The sequence below is a fragment of the Vulpes lagopus genome, chromosome 16 (assembly GCF_018345385.1).
Source record: "Vulpes lagopus strain Blue_001 chromosome 16, ASM1834538v1, whole genome shotgun sequence".
NCBI lineage: Eukaryota > Metazoa > Chordata > Mammalia > Carnivora > Canidae > Vulpes > Vulpes lagopus.
In genome coordinates this window covers 34,809,681-34,825,781 of record NC_054839.1, presented here as the reverse complement: position 1 = coordinate 34,825,781, position 16,101 = coordinate 34,809,681, and the positions used below count along the sequence as shown (strand labels likewise).

Sequence of the window (16,101 nt, the reverse complement as noted above, 5' to 3'; positions counted from 1 at the left end):
AGGATCGCGCCCTGGGCCAAAGGCAGGCGCCAAATCGCTGAGCCACCCAGGGATCCCCCAGAGTTATGTTTCAATAGAGATGAAGACTCATGTTTGTAACCCCCCGGAAAATGCAAAAAAAAAAAAAAAAAAAAGGCAACATTCAACATCCATCAAACCCATAAGTGGATGCGATAAAATGGAGACAACGGAGTCCGCAAGTAGTGGGATGTACATGTAACACAACCCAAAGGTCATGGTAACTATTTTTTGCTTTATCGCCTCTGATACGCCTTTGCTTTGTGGTCTTAAATATTCACAAATAACTTTTGGGAGGAGGTGACCTCACTTCATAGAAAAGAAAGAAACGGGCTCAAAGACGTCTACATAGCTTGTCTCCCCCCCCGCCCCCGCACGGGGAGCACAGTGTCAGAACCGGCATTCACTCGAGGGTAGGGACAACCTGAGTCCAGGGCGCGTCGTCTTCCAGCACGTGCGCGCGGGCCACCCACGTGCCTCGGAAACAGGTAAAGCGGCGCACAGCCTCAGACGCCCGCGGCACCTGCTCCTCGACGACTCGGAGCGCTCCTGAGGGCGGGGCGGGGCGCCTCGCCCGCTCGCCGCACAGTGAACAAGCGTCAGGGACAAAGGACATCGCGGTGACCAAACGCACAAGGCCGCTCTCCACACGGGGCTTGCAGTCTCGAGGGCGGCTCCCTGCCGCTCGGGCCTCTGAGGAAGCGGCGCCCCGCCGCGGCGGGGGGGGGGGGGGCGGCGGCGCCCGGAGCCCGCCGCAGCGTGAGGCGCGCGGGGAGCGGGTGCGGAGCGGGCGGCGCGCGTGAGGCGCGTGAGGCGTGTGGGGTGCGTGAGGCGCGGGGCGCGCGCGCCCGGCTGACGTGGCGGCTGGAACGCCGTGCGCGCGACACAGCACGCCGGAGCCCAGAGAGCGCTCTCGAAGGATGGCACCCTCAGCGCCACGGCCTCGGCGGGTCCCCTGGGAGGATCCTCGGAGATGCCGTCCGGGGCCGGAAGTGGACCTCAAGTCCTTCTTGGCTTCCCGCCGCCTGGGGGCCCTGGCTGCGGGAAACGGAGACAAGGTAAAGGCGGGGAGGGGAGAAACGGGCACTCACCGTCCATGGTCTCCCTCACCGCGTTGAGGTTGGCCGCCGCTGCCGCCGCCCCGGCGCCGCTGCTGCTCGCCATGGCGGAGGCCGAGGGAGGCGGGAGAAGGGCCTGACCCGGAACTGGAGCGCCGGCCTCTCTCCCGGGCAATCACACCACGCGTCCCCCGCTCACGCCGGGCAGGCTCCGCCCCTCGCGCTCGTCGCCGGCGTGAGGCTGCGTTGATTTAAATTTGGAGCCTCGTTACTCTGCGCGGAATGCGGAGCGGGGAGTTGCCATTCGAATTTGCTACGCGGCCTCGATGCGATTGGTTGGTTCGCGGACGGCGGTGCGACGCGATTGGCCAGTTCCCCCACGGGGCCTGTGCGCTGGTTGGCCTAAGACAGCGCGGAAGCGGGGAGTTAAAGAGTCTATGCCTGTCGTGGGAGCTGGCCTGGCCCCCCGGGAGCGCCCTGGAGTCGCCTACTGGGGGGGCTTCCTTTTTTATACGCACCGCTAGGTACGTTCTCTGTAGCCCCGGGCCTTTCCTCCTGTTTTGAGTTGGAGAGCCCCGTTTTCCTCCCTTGCCGACCCACCTGCCCGCTGTCCCCCGGGGGGGAATGGGAGCAGCGAGGGAATAGGTGCGGAAGAGGGTGGGGGTGGGGGGAATGGGGGGGGCGCCAAGCTGTGATCGCTTAGGACTGGGAGTGACACTGGCTGGAGTGTCCACCTCTGCTCTTCACCCCCAAGGAAGCCAGCAGCTTCAGCCTTCCAGAAGTGGATCCTTTCTCCCTAGTCGTACCGACCCCCTTTGGGCTGAAAGTAATGCAGTCTTGCCTTCTACCCTGGACGTCTTAGCGCAAGGAGGATGTGTGACGAGAGGCAACCGAAGGGCGGTTAGTCTCCTAGCCCTAATCAGCCGTGCTTTGGGGCTAAAGTGCTTAAGCTTCCTTGTCTCGTATACATCTGCCTGCTGCAAATAATTGTTGTTCAGCAGCTGTCGTTTGATAGGCAATTGCTGGGATATCCGAAGTATGTTAAGTGTTTGGAGACTTGAAATAAGGAATAAAGAAACTATAGGTTTTAGTTGAAACTATAGCCTTTTAGTTGGAAAGAGTTTTGTGCCTCTAGTCCCATTTCGTTGCTTCGAAAGCGGACCTGAGCTCATTCATATGCGGTTGACTGCTACTTTTGTGCTACTTAGCTTCTCTGAGTTTAAATCTTCTGCAAAATGATATCCCTAATCATATCCCGTACCTCTCTAGTCCTCAAGGTTATTTCGAGGATCACTTTAGAAAATGTATGTGATGCCTTTTGTAAACTATAAACAACCCAAGAGCATTAGATTTTGAGTTCTTTATGCAAAATGTTTGTTGAATACATTTTAGTTGTCAAAATGAATGTGGAATGTGCCAGTTTTATTGTTCATAATGCCTTTTTTTTTTTTTTTTTTTTTTTTTTTTAGTTTTCTCTCTGTGCTATGGGAGATGTCAAAGAATCAGGAATGCAGATAACACCGGAAACTCCAGGAAGGGTCCCAGTTCTGAATCCTTTTGAAAGTCCCGGTGATTATTCTAATCTCCATGAACAAACTCTCTCCAGTCCTTCTGTTTTTAAATCAAGGAAATTACCAGTAAGCTATTCTTGACTAACATATACAAATTATCTTAACATGTAAACATCTTTCTTTACAACTTAAGGGAGAAATTTATTATGGAGCACGTATGTGGGGAATTTGCTTTCTTAATTGTAATGTTCACTGTAGTGACTGGGCTAATAATAAGTTAGGTAGATTTTTTTTTTTTGCCAACATTTGTCTTTTTTTTTCCTTTCAGTAGATAATGTCTAGGCTTCTTGCAACTGGATATAGCTAGATACTGTGGTTGATTATGTATTTACTAATAACACATTCAAAGAGAAGCTATGTCATCTAATTATTCTCCTTTATTGAGCAAACCTATTTGCTGCTGTGTGTTAAAGTACGAAGCATAAAGAATAAGTCAGGGTCATTAAACACAAACTCTCAAGGAGCTTCTATTCTAATGCAGGGATCAGCAAACTTTTTCTCTCCAGGGCTAGACAGTAAATATTTCAGGCTTCACAGGTCATCTTGTTGCTGTTAAGACTAGTCAGCCTCTGCCTGGTATCACAAAAGCAGCCATAGGTAATATGTAAACTAACATGGCTGTGTTTCAATAAAGCTTTATTTATGAATGTTTGAATTTCATGTAATTTTCACATGTCATGAAATAATTTATTTTTCCATTCATTATTAGCTTACAGATTGTATACAAAGAAGCCAACATCTACTCTAAAGGAAAAGAATAACTAATCCAGCAACTTCAAAACAATATATGTGCTGTTAGTGGTTAAGGTGGCTAAGGGTGCTATGGAAGGGAAAGTGCTCCTTTGGAGATTAGGAAAGGCTATTACTTTAGCTTATTTTTACTGTTACTTGCTACCGTGGCGTTCTTTTGAAGTATGATCTTTTAACCTAGTAAATTACCTAGAAAAACTGCAAAGTGCGTGGCTGTTTATGCTATATTTTCATGTCGGCTTAAACAAAGAGCAAGTTAAGTTGTACAGTTAGGCAGTTTATATTGAGTTAATCTGACCTCATGATTTTTGATTCAACTGTATTCCATTTTAGTTACCTGTTAATATAGAATAAATAATAGATTGGCTGCAACTTAATCCTCAAAGCCAGAATGTGTAGGATATTGGGTTTTTAAGCCTAATTTTGTCAAAAATGCATTCCAAATTACAGATTAGGATTTGGGCAAGTTTCTGGTTCAGTTGGATAGTTGAATGCAGAAGAGTAGCAATGATTACTTTTCCTAATTATTTTAAGGGTCAACTATTTTATGATCTTTTGCAGGCACTTCTGTAGTTAGGACTTCATTTCATTTCAGTTCATTATTAGTGAAAGTAAAGACCTTTAATAACTCTAATAAGAGATTTTTACTTTTACTGGGGTATGTTGCATTGTTGATGAGTATTCTGGAATTTCTATACCTTTATTACTCTACTGTGATTTTTCCTATCATTACGCAATTTTAAAAATCGCCCAGATGGAAGATTCAGATATTTTAAAATACAGGCCAGTTGATTTAGTGTGATTTGATTATCATTTGCCATTTAATTTAGTGGTAAAGCCAAATTTTAAAATACAGCTTTAAAATACTTTTGCATTATAACCATTCACATTATTTTTGAAGCTGACATTTTGGTTAGCTTTTTGGTTAGCATTTTGATGAAGTATTTTAGTTTGCTTTTACTCATAAGTTCACTTTCTTTTGTTAAGACTCCAGGGAAATTTAGGTGGTCTATTGATCAACTAGCTGTAATAAATCCTGTAGAAATAGACCCAGAAGACATTCATCGTCAAGCTTTATACTTAAGTCATTCTCGGTAAGTTTTCCTTTTTTGTATCTGAGTATAATAACATATTATTAAGTGAAGAAAGATAGGAAATTCCAAAAGTTGAATATATTTATATGTAAAGATATCAGGGAGGAAAGATTCTGATACAGATTTATTGTACCTAAATGAAGAGTGAGTTCAAAGAAAGAACTATATCCAGAAAGAAGATTCCCTTGCTAACAGTTTTAAACCTGAGTAGGGATCTTCTGTGTTTTTTTGTTTTGTTTTTTTTTTGCAAGACCATTTTGCAATTTGTACCTTTCTATATGATTGTGGCTTTTCCCATTGAGTTTTTGTATTGTTTGTGTTTTTTTTGTTTTGTTTTGTTTTGTTTTTTGTGGTATGGAGTAAAGCAAAATGCTCTTTCATTTTTGTTTGTGTTTGAGGAAGCCTAAAATCCCCTCACCAAATTCAAACACATTAAATGAAATGGTATCCATTTGCAACAGAGAGAGCTTTTCTAGATATTATCCAGCTTTGATATATGACCCTTAGGGATCTAAATTACATTGTATTGCAGTCAGTCTGTTAATCAGAGCAGCCTTAACTTGTTGATATTTTATATAGGTTTCTAAGCACTGGTGTGTCTTGGACTGGTGTGCTGTGCTGCTTGATGATGTCCAACATAGAGACGACATGTACTTCTTTGGTGGAACACACCTAGCTTTTGATTACATATTACTGTAATCTGTAATTATAAATAACAGTGTTTGTTAATAGTTTTGGGGATACTTGATGTCAGTTTTATAGTCTGATTTTTTAGATATTTGAAACAATTGAATACTGATGTAACCACCTTTTAATTTTCAGTCCCAAGGTACATGTGTTGTCTTTCCAGAATAATGGATAATTGTTTTCTCTTTAACTTTAGAATTCAGTCACAGAAAAACGTATATATGTTGCAATACTTTTGCAAATATTTGTCCTGGTTTTCTACCCCTTCCTCTCTTGCTTCGTAACTTGATGACCATTCACTCACAATTAATGTCCATCTAGAAGTGTTATAAAAAGGGACTAGAATGGAGAGAGAGCGTAAAAGAACTTTAACTTAAAAATAAATAGTATCTTTGAAGAGAAAGTGAAAGTTTCAGAATCTAAAAGCAAATGGGTGACATCAAATTAGACTGATTTTTTTTTTGTTTGTTTCACACAAACTATTTGCTTTATTATTTGCCTCTTGATATATTCAATCATGGACAAATGTTATCTTAGTTAAGAGGTATTTATTGAGCGCGTTGAGGAATACTGAAGAAGTATAGACTATTATTTCTAATATGAACCAACAATACAGTTAACCACAGTTGTGGCACAACATTTCTATACTTATTCATAAATGATGTATTCTCTAGGTAGATTTATGAAAAGAATCTTGGTGTATTTCAGTAGGTAGATTTGTAATACAAAAGAGAGGAAAAGAGTGGGAAAGACCGTAATTTTAATATAATTTACTAATGTAATTCAACAAATGTTTATGGCTTCTACAAAGGACGGTGAGTAGTCTCAAGAAAACATTGATTCATTCTTAGAAACAAGCAGTGGCTTCCAGTGCCTCTTCCTTTCTAATCTGAGTTCCCAGTTTCAGTGCTTCCCACCCTTTCATACTGCTACTCATAAAAAGTGATGACAATAAGGCAGATGGGTGTAAGCAAATGAGTCTGTCCATACAGAAGTTGAACAGTCCTGAAAAGGCCCTCCTCTACTCAGGATCCATTCAGGGTATCCGTGTAACCTAGATGCATCATGCCAGTGTTCTGTGATATAATGGTCAGGATACTCTGTCCTATATGACTTCTTAGAACCTTCCATGATCAGGTGGTAAATATTTGCCTAAACTGATTTTCACTGCTTCTAGCAATCCCCTAAATATTTCAGGTTCTTAGTCCGTCTGATGCAGCAGAAAATATTTCTGAATGAGGTAATACTAAATCAGAGCTTACTAAATATTATATGCTGTTACTATGCACTGTCATTTTGACCTGCTTTATGTGCATGATAAGATTAAGAGAACTGAGTTATTTGCCCCCCAAAATGGCTATTGTTCAAGCTGAGATATGTGGATTATCACTGTAGTCTATTTTCTCATCATTCTTTTACTTGAAAAATTCACTTGATTTTAATTTGTGAAACATATTCTTATATGAGGTTTGTTAAGCTACTAATATATATATATGAAAAACTTGGAGAGACATTCTTTTAAATTGTTGTAAAAAGAAGTGTTTACCAACTTATTAACAGAAAGCAAATAGTCTTCCCTGGGACAGATTAAAGTGGTCCTCTAAGGCTAGCTGCTTAGTCCTTGGCAAGTCTATGCCTCATGCTGGAGACCCAACATTTTGTTAAATCTTGTAGCTGATAAACTTGTGTTGCTGTAATTGCACATTGTATCAAAATAAAAAAAATAATTTGGACAGAATTCTATATTGTCAATATTTTATTTCATAATTAATATTTTTGTTCCTTAATTCAGAACTATGATAGTTTCTTTTCTTCTATTTCAGAGTAAGAGTTGATTCTAAAATTATGGCTATGATAAACTTGCTATAATTGAAGAAAAAGAATTTGAACAATAGATTTCTGTGGAATGAAATGCCTCTTGTGATAGTTAAAGAACAAAGTTTATTCAAATTACTTTATGTTGTTAATAGTAATTTAAAAATTATATCAGTGTAAGCCCTTTAACAGAAAATACTATTCCATTCAAACTGAATGGAAAGGAGGGAGGTAAGCCTAACAGCACAATGCCAAATATCCAAATACTGTCATTTACTAAATGTGATAAGATACAGGTTGTTGTTTTTTTAATGAGCCTAACATTTGCCAGTTTTCAACAGAAGGAAATTATTTCTTTGAAAGCTTATTATTTTAAATGTTCAATCAGCTGAAGTAATGGCATGGTTATGTTTCTTCTTTATCTCTGTATAGAATAGATAAAGATGTGGAAGACAAAAGACAAAAAGCCATTGAAGAGGTAACTTAAAACTGTTACTGATCATAAAGCCAGTTAAGCATCAATTCTGCGTGCACCTCACCTCTTTTAGGATGACTTCCTTTAAATCTTTTACTATCCCAGAACCTACCAGCCTGGCCTGTCCCTAGCCGTGTCAAGTGCCCCTCTGTACTCCCATAAGACCAGTGTTGTTCAGCCATTCCAGTGCCGATCATAGTGCTGCTATTACAATATTGTAATGATTGGTTTAGTGCTTCTCTCCCCTTGACTAAATTCTTTTTTTGGCCAATATTGTACTTCACTTATCTTTTCATTCTCAGGGCCTGTCAAACAGTTTGTCTTCCTTGTGCCTTCAGGATACTGATGAGCACAAACTTCTGTTTCAAGTTGGAGTTTGTATAGGGGAAGTTGAATATTTTCAGACCTTGAAAATCGAGATTGGCATTGGCAATAGTTTCATCTTTTGTTGTTGTTAATGCTTTGAGTTTTCAAGAAACAATATATTTCATGAAATAAAATACCTTTCTAAGACATAGAAGAAAGTATATTACACATGTAGGGGTTTTTTTTAGATAAAAATAATAAACCAGGTTTTTCATTTTTTGCTCATTTATTTGATGATCTCCTCCTAGAGTGCAAACCAGGGTTATCTATCTAGTTATTTCCCAGAAAGTCTTTATGTCATGACAATACCTGTTTTTCCTTTTTCCCTTGCCAGCCCTCTCTACCCACCCCTATTCCTTAGCTATCTTCAACTCTTCTGAATCCCAGAACACTTCAGCTATGGTGTGTGTATAGAAATTAAGTGATGCTGCGCCCCTCCCCCCACGCTTATTTTTCTAGTGTTGATATTGGCCCCTTGTGTTTCAGATATAGCATATTTCTTCAAAAACTCTTGCATGTGCTTTCCTCCTCCCAAATATTATCTGCTTATTTATCTAGTAACTTCAGAATTTTCATTCTGATCTATCACTCGATTCCATCACAGTTGAATACTCTCAGACTGTTTCCCATTTCCCAACATTTTAGAAAATGTGCTTTCCCTTTAGAAGCCTCAATTTTAAAGGGAAATTCAGCAAAAAATTTAAGAAAATAAAATCAGAGTGAAAATTAGGGTCAGTGTATCAGAAACAAGTTAATGTATCAGAAACAAATATTTTCAAATGTATAAATATTAGAATAAATACATGCAGATAGTATAAACAAAGTTTAGGCTTCAAAGAAAAATTATGAAGTGAAAATAAAGAGCTTCTTGTTTCCCATCTTACTTCCTAAAAGTAACTATGTGACTTTTATACTTTTAGATTAATTTTATGTATATAATGCAAATGGCCTTTAACAAATAGTATTATCATTCTCATACTGTTTTTGCATCTTTTTTTGCTTAATAATGTTCCTTAGTTTTGTTTTTGTTTTTTTTTTTTTTTTTTTTTAGCACATACTGATTCTTAGTAATGGCATAGTATTCCTTTGTATTAATGTATCGTAACCTAACTGAGCCCCTACTAATACTTACTTACGTTGTATTTGATGTTTTTCTATTACAAATAATATTTCAGTGGACACACTTGTGCATATATCTTTGTGTGATTGCAACATACTTGGGAAGTCAGAGGCTTTGTGTTTTCAGTTTTGGTAAATTTTGCAATGAGGCTCTCCCAAAAGGTTACAGCAGTTTTTACTCCTGGTCATGTTATCATACCCACTGTTTTCTTCTATCTGCAATACTGATTATTATTCAGCTTCTTAATTTGTATTATTCTAATCACTTTAAAAATTTCATCTTGTTAATTTGGGTCTATAGGTCTTTAATTTTGAATGAACTAAATACATTGCTTCATTAGTTGGTGGGGGTGGGTCTTTCATATTTTTTTCCTGGAAATTGTACATATCATAATCTCTGCTCCCCTCGCCCCCCCCCCCTTTTTTTACATCTTTCCTCATGTCAAAGAAATTGTTCTTTACCATATGTTTAGCAAAATATAAAGAAAATGTTTTGGGGGTACCTGGCTGGCTGGCTTAGTCGGTGGAGCTCAGGATCCTGATCTCAGAGTTAAGGAATTTGAGCCCCATATTGGGTGTAGAGATTATGTAAGGGGAAAAAAAAGAAAATGCTTTGAATTCCTTCCAAAACAGAGAGAGGGAAGGGAAAAAAACACTGTGTTAGACTTTATATCTGGAATGAAAAAAGGAAAAATATGTATCCAAATGCTCTTACCTCCATTTGAATATACTGGCCAGTGGTATACTGATAAATGTTTGACAGCTGGCCCTCTGAGGGAGGAGTATGATTTTTAGTGATTGCTGCTATCTGTAATGTGAATACTCCGACCATGACCAGTTTCAAGTTACTGATGTGACATTACCAAATGGTAAAAGAAGTGCAGTGGGAGTTCCACCATTCTGATTAATCTCAAGAGCATGGATACTGGTCAGTGTAAAACAATTAGCAAGTAGAGAGTTGGGGCTTTTGTGACCTTTATTTTTTATATACTTAATTGTAAGTTTACAAGTTTTTAACGTTGGTTTTAACAACTGATGCACAAAATTCCTGAAAATTTAATAATTAGATCTTGAGAGCCAGTATAAGCCAGTTCCAGCATACCATTCTAGGAGCTTACTTTTATATATTTATTTGCATTTATTTCTCCCTTCTTCATATTCCCTTTTGTCATCTCCACCTTGACCCCCTCCCCAATTGGGAGGAATTTAAAATATTTCTCTATGATTAATGCCCTTAGATTAATTTGCAAGTTTTAAATTTAAGTGGTGGAAATAGTAACATCTCTCTTTATATATATATATATGTTACATTTATTTTACCTTTGGTCATTTGTGCTTTTAAGTATTAAAATTTTTAAATGTAACTGTAAAGTCTTTCTGTATCACGTTTGATGATTATTTGAAAATAACATAGGTACTTATTTATATTTGGGGGAGGGAAATTATGCCTAATTGTATAACTTTAATTTTTCTAGTTTTTCACAAAAGATGTCATTGTACCCTCTCCTTGGACGGATCATGAAGGGAAACAGCTTTCAGAATATCATTCCAGTAAATGTGAGTGCATAAAAATCTTATGAATAAAAATTATAAATATCATAGAATCATAAAGCTCAGTGAATGTAGAGCAATATACAGTGAAGTGTCAGCTTATTGCTTTGGTAAGGAGCTTGATATTAGATTTCTGGATACCTTTAAGGGTCATGCTTCCAAGTAATGAATGAATAACTCGAGAATAAAAGGTACAACATAGAGAATATATTCAGTGATACTGTAATAGCATTGTATGGTGACAGATGGTAGCTACACTTGTGAACAGAGCATAATCTATAGAGTTTTATAGAGTTGTCAAATCACTATGTTGTACATGTAAAACTAATGTAACATTGTGTGTCAGCAGCAAAAATGCTTAGAGGTTACAGTTTAAAATGTGACTAAAATATACTGAATTCTTTTTATGGCCATTTTATCTTGAATTTAACTTTTTCTTCATGACCATTATGAATATCCGTTATGATGGTTATAGAGGATCCATTGATGCCAAAATGGTTGATAATAAATCAAGAACTGAGCTGTTAGTGATTTCTGCCTAATTTTCAAGGTTAATATTTAAAATTAAACTCTTAAGTTGTTTTGTTTTTTTGCTAATTTGCCGATTTCTTATAAAGATAGAAGAAATATGGACACTTGACCTAGGGCAGTGTAATATAGATGATTATATGCAAAATTAATGAGGAAATTGAAGGACAAACCAGTAATCTTTCAAATATTTTTCTGCCTCCAGGAAATGGTTATATTTGCTCTCACTGTCCTTTGAGTTATGAGCAGTGTTTGAGTATTACTTGTATATATATATATATGCTCATTTCAGTGAAATTGCCCATTCTTCTATTTAACATACATTAATTATGCTCTCTTTGTAAGAAAGACTATTTCATTCATTATCAAAAAAACACAATAATAGGTAAAATGAATTGAGCACTTTCCATGTGCTATACAGTGCTAAGTGCTTTCAGTAATTTGTACAACAGCTCACTTGAGGTAGATACTATTATTGGCCTCATTTGATGAGAAAACCTAGTTTTAGAAAGGTTAGAGCACTCATTCAGGATTACAAAGATGATAAAAGTGGTAGAACCTTGATTCACAACTAGATGTTCTATGTTGAATTCTGTATTCTCAGCCATTACAAACTGAAGGTAGGGTGCAGTAGTGGACAGAGACCTGAGCTGGAGACCCCCTGCTACTATAAACCTGTAGAAGCGATCCTGAGATCTTTAGACCTCAGCTTTTCATTTCTAAAATAAAGGAGTTAAACTACATAGTTGCCTGTTAATGTCCATCCCAGTGCTAAAATTTCTATCCAAGGTAGCATTTTCATAGACACTAGTTTTTTCCCCCTAACTCCTTTCATGTTGGATTTTTGAACAGATGACTCAACCTTTTATGTGGTCTTTATACTGGTTGGTCAGAGGCAAAAATGGTTTTGTTGATTCACACTGGCTTATACTGTTAACTTTTACTATTAATACTTGTGCAGCAAGGTGCTTCAATGAATATCCTCATGTGTTTTAATTTATGGACTTGAGTGAGAATTTCTTTGAAATATATACATAGGCTGAGAATTCCTAGCATATGAGCTGTGTGTTTACCTGTTTTGACTATGTAGTGCCCGCCTGCTCTCCAGAATGCACAGTCTATACAACTACCAACTGATTCCTATGCCCCCACATCCCTGCCAACATTTGACATTATCCAGGTTTCAAATGTTTGCCTTTTGTTTTTTAAAATTTAATTTAAATTACACTTAATTTATTAACATATAGTGTGTTATTAGTTTCAGAGGTAGAGTTAATTCATCTGTTGTTTATAACACCCAGTGCTCATTACATCGTGTGCCCTCCTTAATGTCTATCACCCAGTTAACCCCATGTCCCCATCCTCCACCCCTCCACAAACCCTTGTTTGTTTCCTATGATTAAGAGTCTCTTCTGGTTTGTCTCCCTTTCTGATTTTGTCTTGTTTTATTTTTCCCTCCCTTCCCCTGTTTCTCTGTTTTGTTTCTTAAATTCCACATGAGTGAAATCCTATGATAATTATTTCTCTGATTGACTTATTTCACTTAGCATAATACCCTCTTGTTCCATCCACGCCATTGTACATAGCAAGATTTCATTCTTTTGGATAATATTCCATTGTGCATATATAACACATCTTTATCCATTCATCTGTCAGTGGACATCTGGGCTCTTTCTATAGTTTGGCTGCTGTGAACATTGCTGCTATAAACACTGGGGTGCAGGTGCCACTTCGGATCACTACATTTGTATCTTTGGGGTAAATACCTAGTAGTGTAATTGCTGGATCATAGGTTAGTTCTATTTTTAATTTTCTGAGGAACCCCCATACTGTTTTCCAGAGTGGCTGCACTAGTTTGCGTTCCCACCAGCAGTGTAAGAGGGTTTTGCTTTCTCCACTTCCTTGCCAACATCTTTTGTTTCCTGACTTGTTAATTTTAGCCATTCTGACTTCTGACTGGTGTGAGGTAGTATCTTACTGTGATTTTAATATGTATTTCCCTGATGCCAAGTGACGTTGAACATTTTTTCATGTGTCTATTGGCTATTTGCATGTCTTCTTTGGAGAAATGTCTGTTCATGTCTTTTGCCCATATCTTCTTGACTGAATTATTTATTCTTTGATTGTTGAGTTTTATAAGTTATTTATAATTTTGGATACTAGCCCTTTATCTGATAAAAAATGTTAGTCATTCCTAATGAGTTGTTTGACATTCTAAATGATTTTTGAAATTTTCATTTCTTCATATACTAATGGTCTTTGAAATTTCCTTTCTTGCAAAATACTTATTTATAGTATATTGGTTATATTTATATTGGATTGCTGTCTTTTTTTTTTTCTTGTTAATTTCTAAGACACCTTGTGTAACAAGGTTATATTGGTTCTAAAGATTTCAAATACCATTTCCCATTCTGTCATATTTATGCTGTTTTTGTTCTTGATGTCTTTGGTTGCAAAGAAATCTTATTTTGATGTAATCAAATACATCAGTTTTTTTTCTTATTTGATGGTGTTCTTAAAGCTTATTTAAGACGTCCTCCTGGAGGAAACAACTGAGGAATCACTCACAATAGAGTTGAAAAGCATGATAATGCTGCAGTTGGTGCTTTTCTGATCTAAGGAGGTTAGGGAATGCATGCTGGTGGAAGACAATTTAAGCTGAAACTTAATTAACCAGACTCAGCAACTAAGGGAGGAAAGTCAGAATAGCATGAGAAATACCTAAATATGAGGGAGAAGCTCGTTTTTTTTAAGGTGCTCAAATAGTGTTTAGTTGGAGGACAACTGTTCTAGAGACAGACAAGGTTTTGAAGGGCTTTCTATGACGCTGAGGTGTTTGGGCTCTAGCCTGAAGACCAAGGACATTATAGAGTTTTCTGCAGCAAAGTGCCTTGACTACATTTACTTTATAGGTCACACTGCTTACAGCAAAGAAAGCATTCAAATATAGAATTTTCTTTCTTTTTTTTTTTTTTTACTCATTCTGACAGTATTTATTAGGAGACTTTAATTCATTTACCCATCTACCCACCTATTCATTCATTTATTTATTTAGGTTTGTTAGGTTATCAGTCTTCTGTAATGTTCTTTTAAGCTTTCTTGTTTTTTTGTTGTTGTTGTTGTTGTTTTTCTGGGGTTTTTTTGCTCCTTCCCTTTTCCTTTTATTTTGTTTATATTGGTCATTTTTGTCATTGTGTGTTTGTTGTTTTTTCACCTAACTTTTAAGTCACCGAAACTTAGTAGTCATTCATTTTTTTTTTTTTAGTAGTCATTCATTTTCAATTTAAAAATATTTGCAGCCTGACTTTTGATTCCTGTTATGAAAAGAAACAAAATAGTTTTATCAAATTTTACGTTTTGTTGAAATTATCAGGCATTTTAATTCAGACAATTTATATAACCCATTTTGCCAAAACATTAAGCAACAGAGGATATGTTTGAGGACTTTGAGGTTGACTAACATGCATCCTCAATCTTTTAAAGTTGACATAATACAGAGTAACCATACTTTCCTCAAAAACTATTACTTGGTACCTCATCTGCTGTGGTAATCCTTCAAGTTTTATTTGTACTCCTTCAGAATTAAAAAACTAATAGAAACATGCCAAATTATTAGCTATACAGATTTTATTCTTAAAGTGTTGTAGAATAAAAGTTTTCACTTTGCTTACTTTTTTACTCTGGGAGAGGTCACTCTTGAAGGAAATTAAGAATATAAAATGTAAGATTTGACATTTAAAATGTTTTACAGGTATTAACATAACTAGTGACTCTCCAATTGGTAGAAAGCTGACCATCCATTCTGAGAAAAGCAACGGTGAGTGTGAATATAATTTGAAATGAAGAATGTTCCACATTAAGCTACATTTGATTTTAAATTGTGTGATAACACTTTACTCTGGAATTGAAATTGTTTAATTATTAACTATACGAGAGCTAATTTTAAAAACAATTAGAATAGATAAATACCACCATGTTTTAGAAATAACATTAGTATGTGTGTGTTTTCTTATTTGAAGTATGGGAGACGGTTTCTGGTTTTGGAAAACATTTTTCTGAAATTTTGTGAATAATGAGGAAATCTATCCCCAAATACAATTGACCCTTGAACAAGATGGGGCCTGTGTGTATGAACCCCTTATGCACTCAAAAATCCATATAGCTTTTGCTCCCACAATGTTCAACTGCTAATAGCCTATTGTTGACTGGGAGCCTTACTAATAGTCAACATATATTTCGTATGTCATTTGTAGTGTAATTTTACAATAAAGTAAGTCAAAAGAAAACGTTAAAAAAAGTCCTAAGGAAGAGAAACTACATTTATAGTACTTTACTGTATTTATTGAAAAACATGCACATTTAAGTAAACCTATGCAGTTTAAATCCGTGTTGTTCAGGAGTCAGCTGTAAACTGGCTTCTTTTCTCATTCCAGTGCCCACAGTACAACCAGGAGTTAACTCTTTCCGTTCACAGGTTTATATCACTGCTGGAAGGTGTGGGAAACTACTTATAGAAAGGTGGCATGTTGTTTAATAGAATGCATAAATGAAATAATTCAGTTTGGCTGGAACATCATGGGGAGATGGTTGATTGGGAAGCACATGCTAAATTGCATGTAATATGCTTCCATTGATTTATCCATGTTTGTATTTATTTATCCGCTTGCTTCCAGCTGCTTGTCAGACATTGCTGTCTCTTCCTGTGGATTTTAATTTAGAAAATGTATTAGGTAAGTATTGTATTTGTTTAAACCTTTAATAACTTAAATAGAAAGTTTTGTTTTGATGGCTTTAAGTAAGTGGAAATAGGTGGCAATGTCTCTTTGTAAAGAAGTGGGGAAACAGTCTTGAAATTTCTCCTTTTTCTTTAATTTTGCTTTTTGTCCTAATGAATTTTGCTTTAGCCCTTTATCTGATAAAAAATGTTTGTCATTCCTAATGAGTTGTTTGGCATTCTAAATGATTTTTAGACATAAACTATTCTTGGGCACATCATGTTGGTTTTACCTACACTAATAATAAAGTACTTGAAAAAGAAGGAGTAATTTCAGATTTCAAATGTCACATAT

General features: G+C 37.2%; 2 protein-coding genes across 2 annotated transcripts in view; one reads left to right on the top strand and one right to left on the bottom strand.

Annotated features, from left to right (window-relative positions):
- MZT1 (mitotic spindle organizing protein 1) overlaps positions 1 to 1,294 on the bottom strand; it is a 20,724-nt gene extending 19,430 nt beyond the window's left edge. The window contains exon 1 of the mRNA XM_041731083.1: positions 1,110 to 1,294. Coding sequence (XP_041587017.1) covers positions 1,110 to 1,182 — 73 coding nt within the window. The 5' untranslated portion in view covers positions 1,183 to 1,294. The remainder of the gene's footprint in view (positions 1 to 1,109) is intronic.
- Positions 584 to 16,101, top strand: part of BORA (BORA aurora kinase A activator) — a 27,525-nt gene continuing 12,007 nt past the window's right edge. Inside the window, exons 1-7 of the mRNA XM_041731082.1 lie at positions 584 to 1,076; positions 2,546 to 2,713; positions 4,385 to 4,491; positions 7,426 to 7,471; positions 10,429 to 10,510; positions 14,784 to 14,849; positions 15,706 to 15,762. Coding sequence (XP_041587016.1) covers positions 939 to 1,076; positions 2,546 to 2,713; positions 4,385 to 4,491; positions 7,426 to 7,471; positions 10,429 to 10,510; positions 14,784 to 14,849; positions 15,706 to 15,762 — 664 coding nt within the window. The 5' untranslated portion in view covers positions 584 to 938. The remainder of the gene's footprint in view (positions 1,077 to 2,545; positions 2,714 to 4,384; positions 4,492 to 7,425; positions 7,472 to 10,428; positions 10,511 to 14,783; positions 14,850 to 15,705; positions 15,763 to 16,101) is intronic.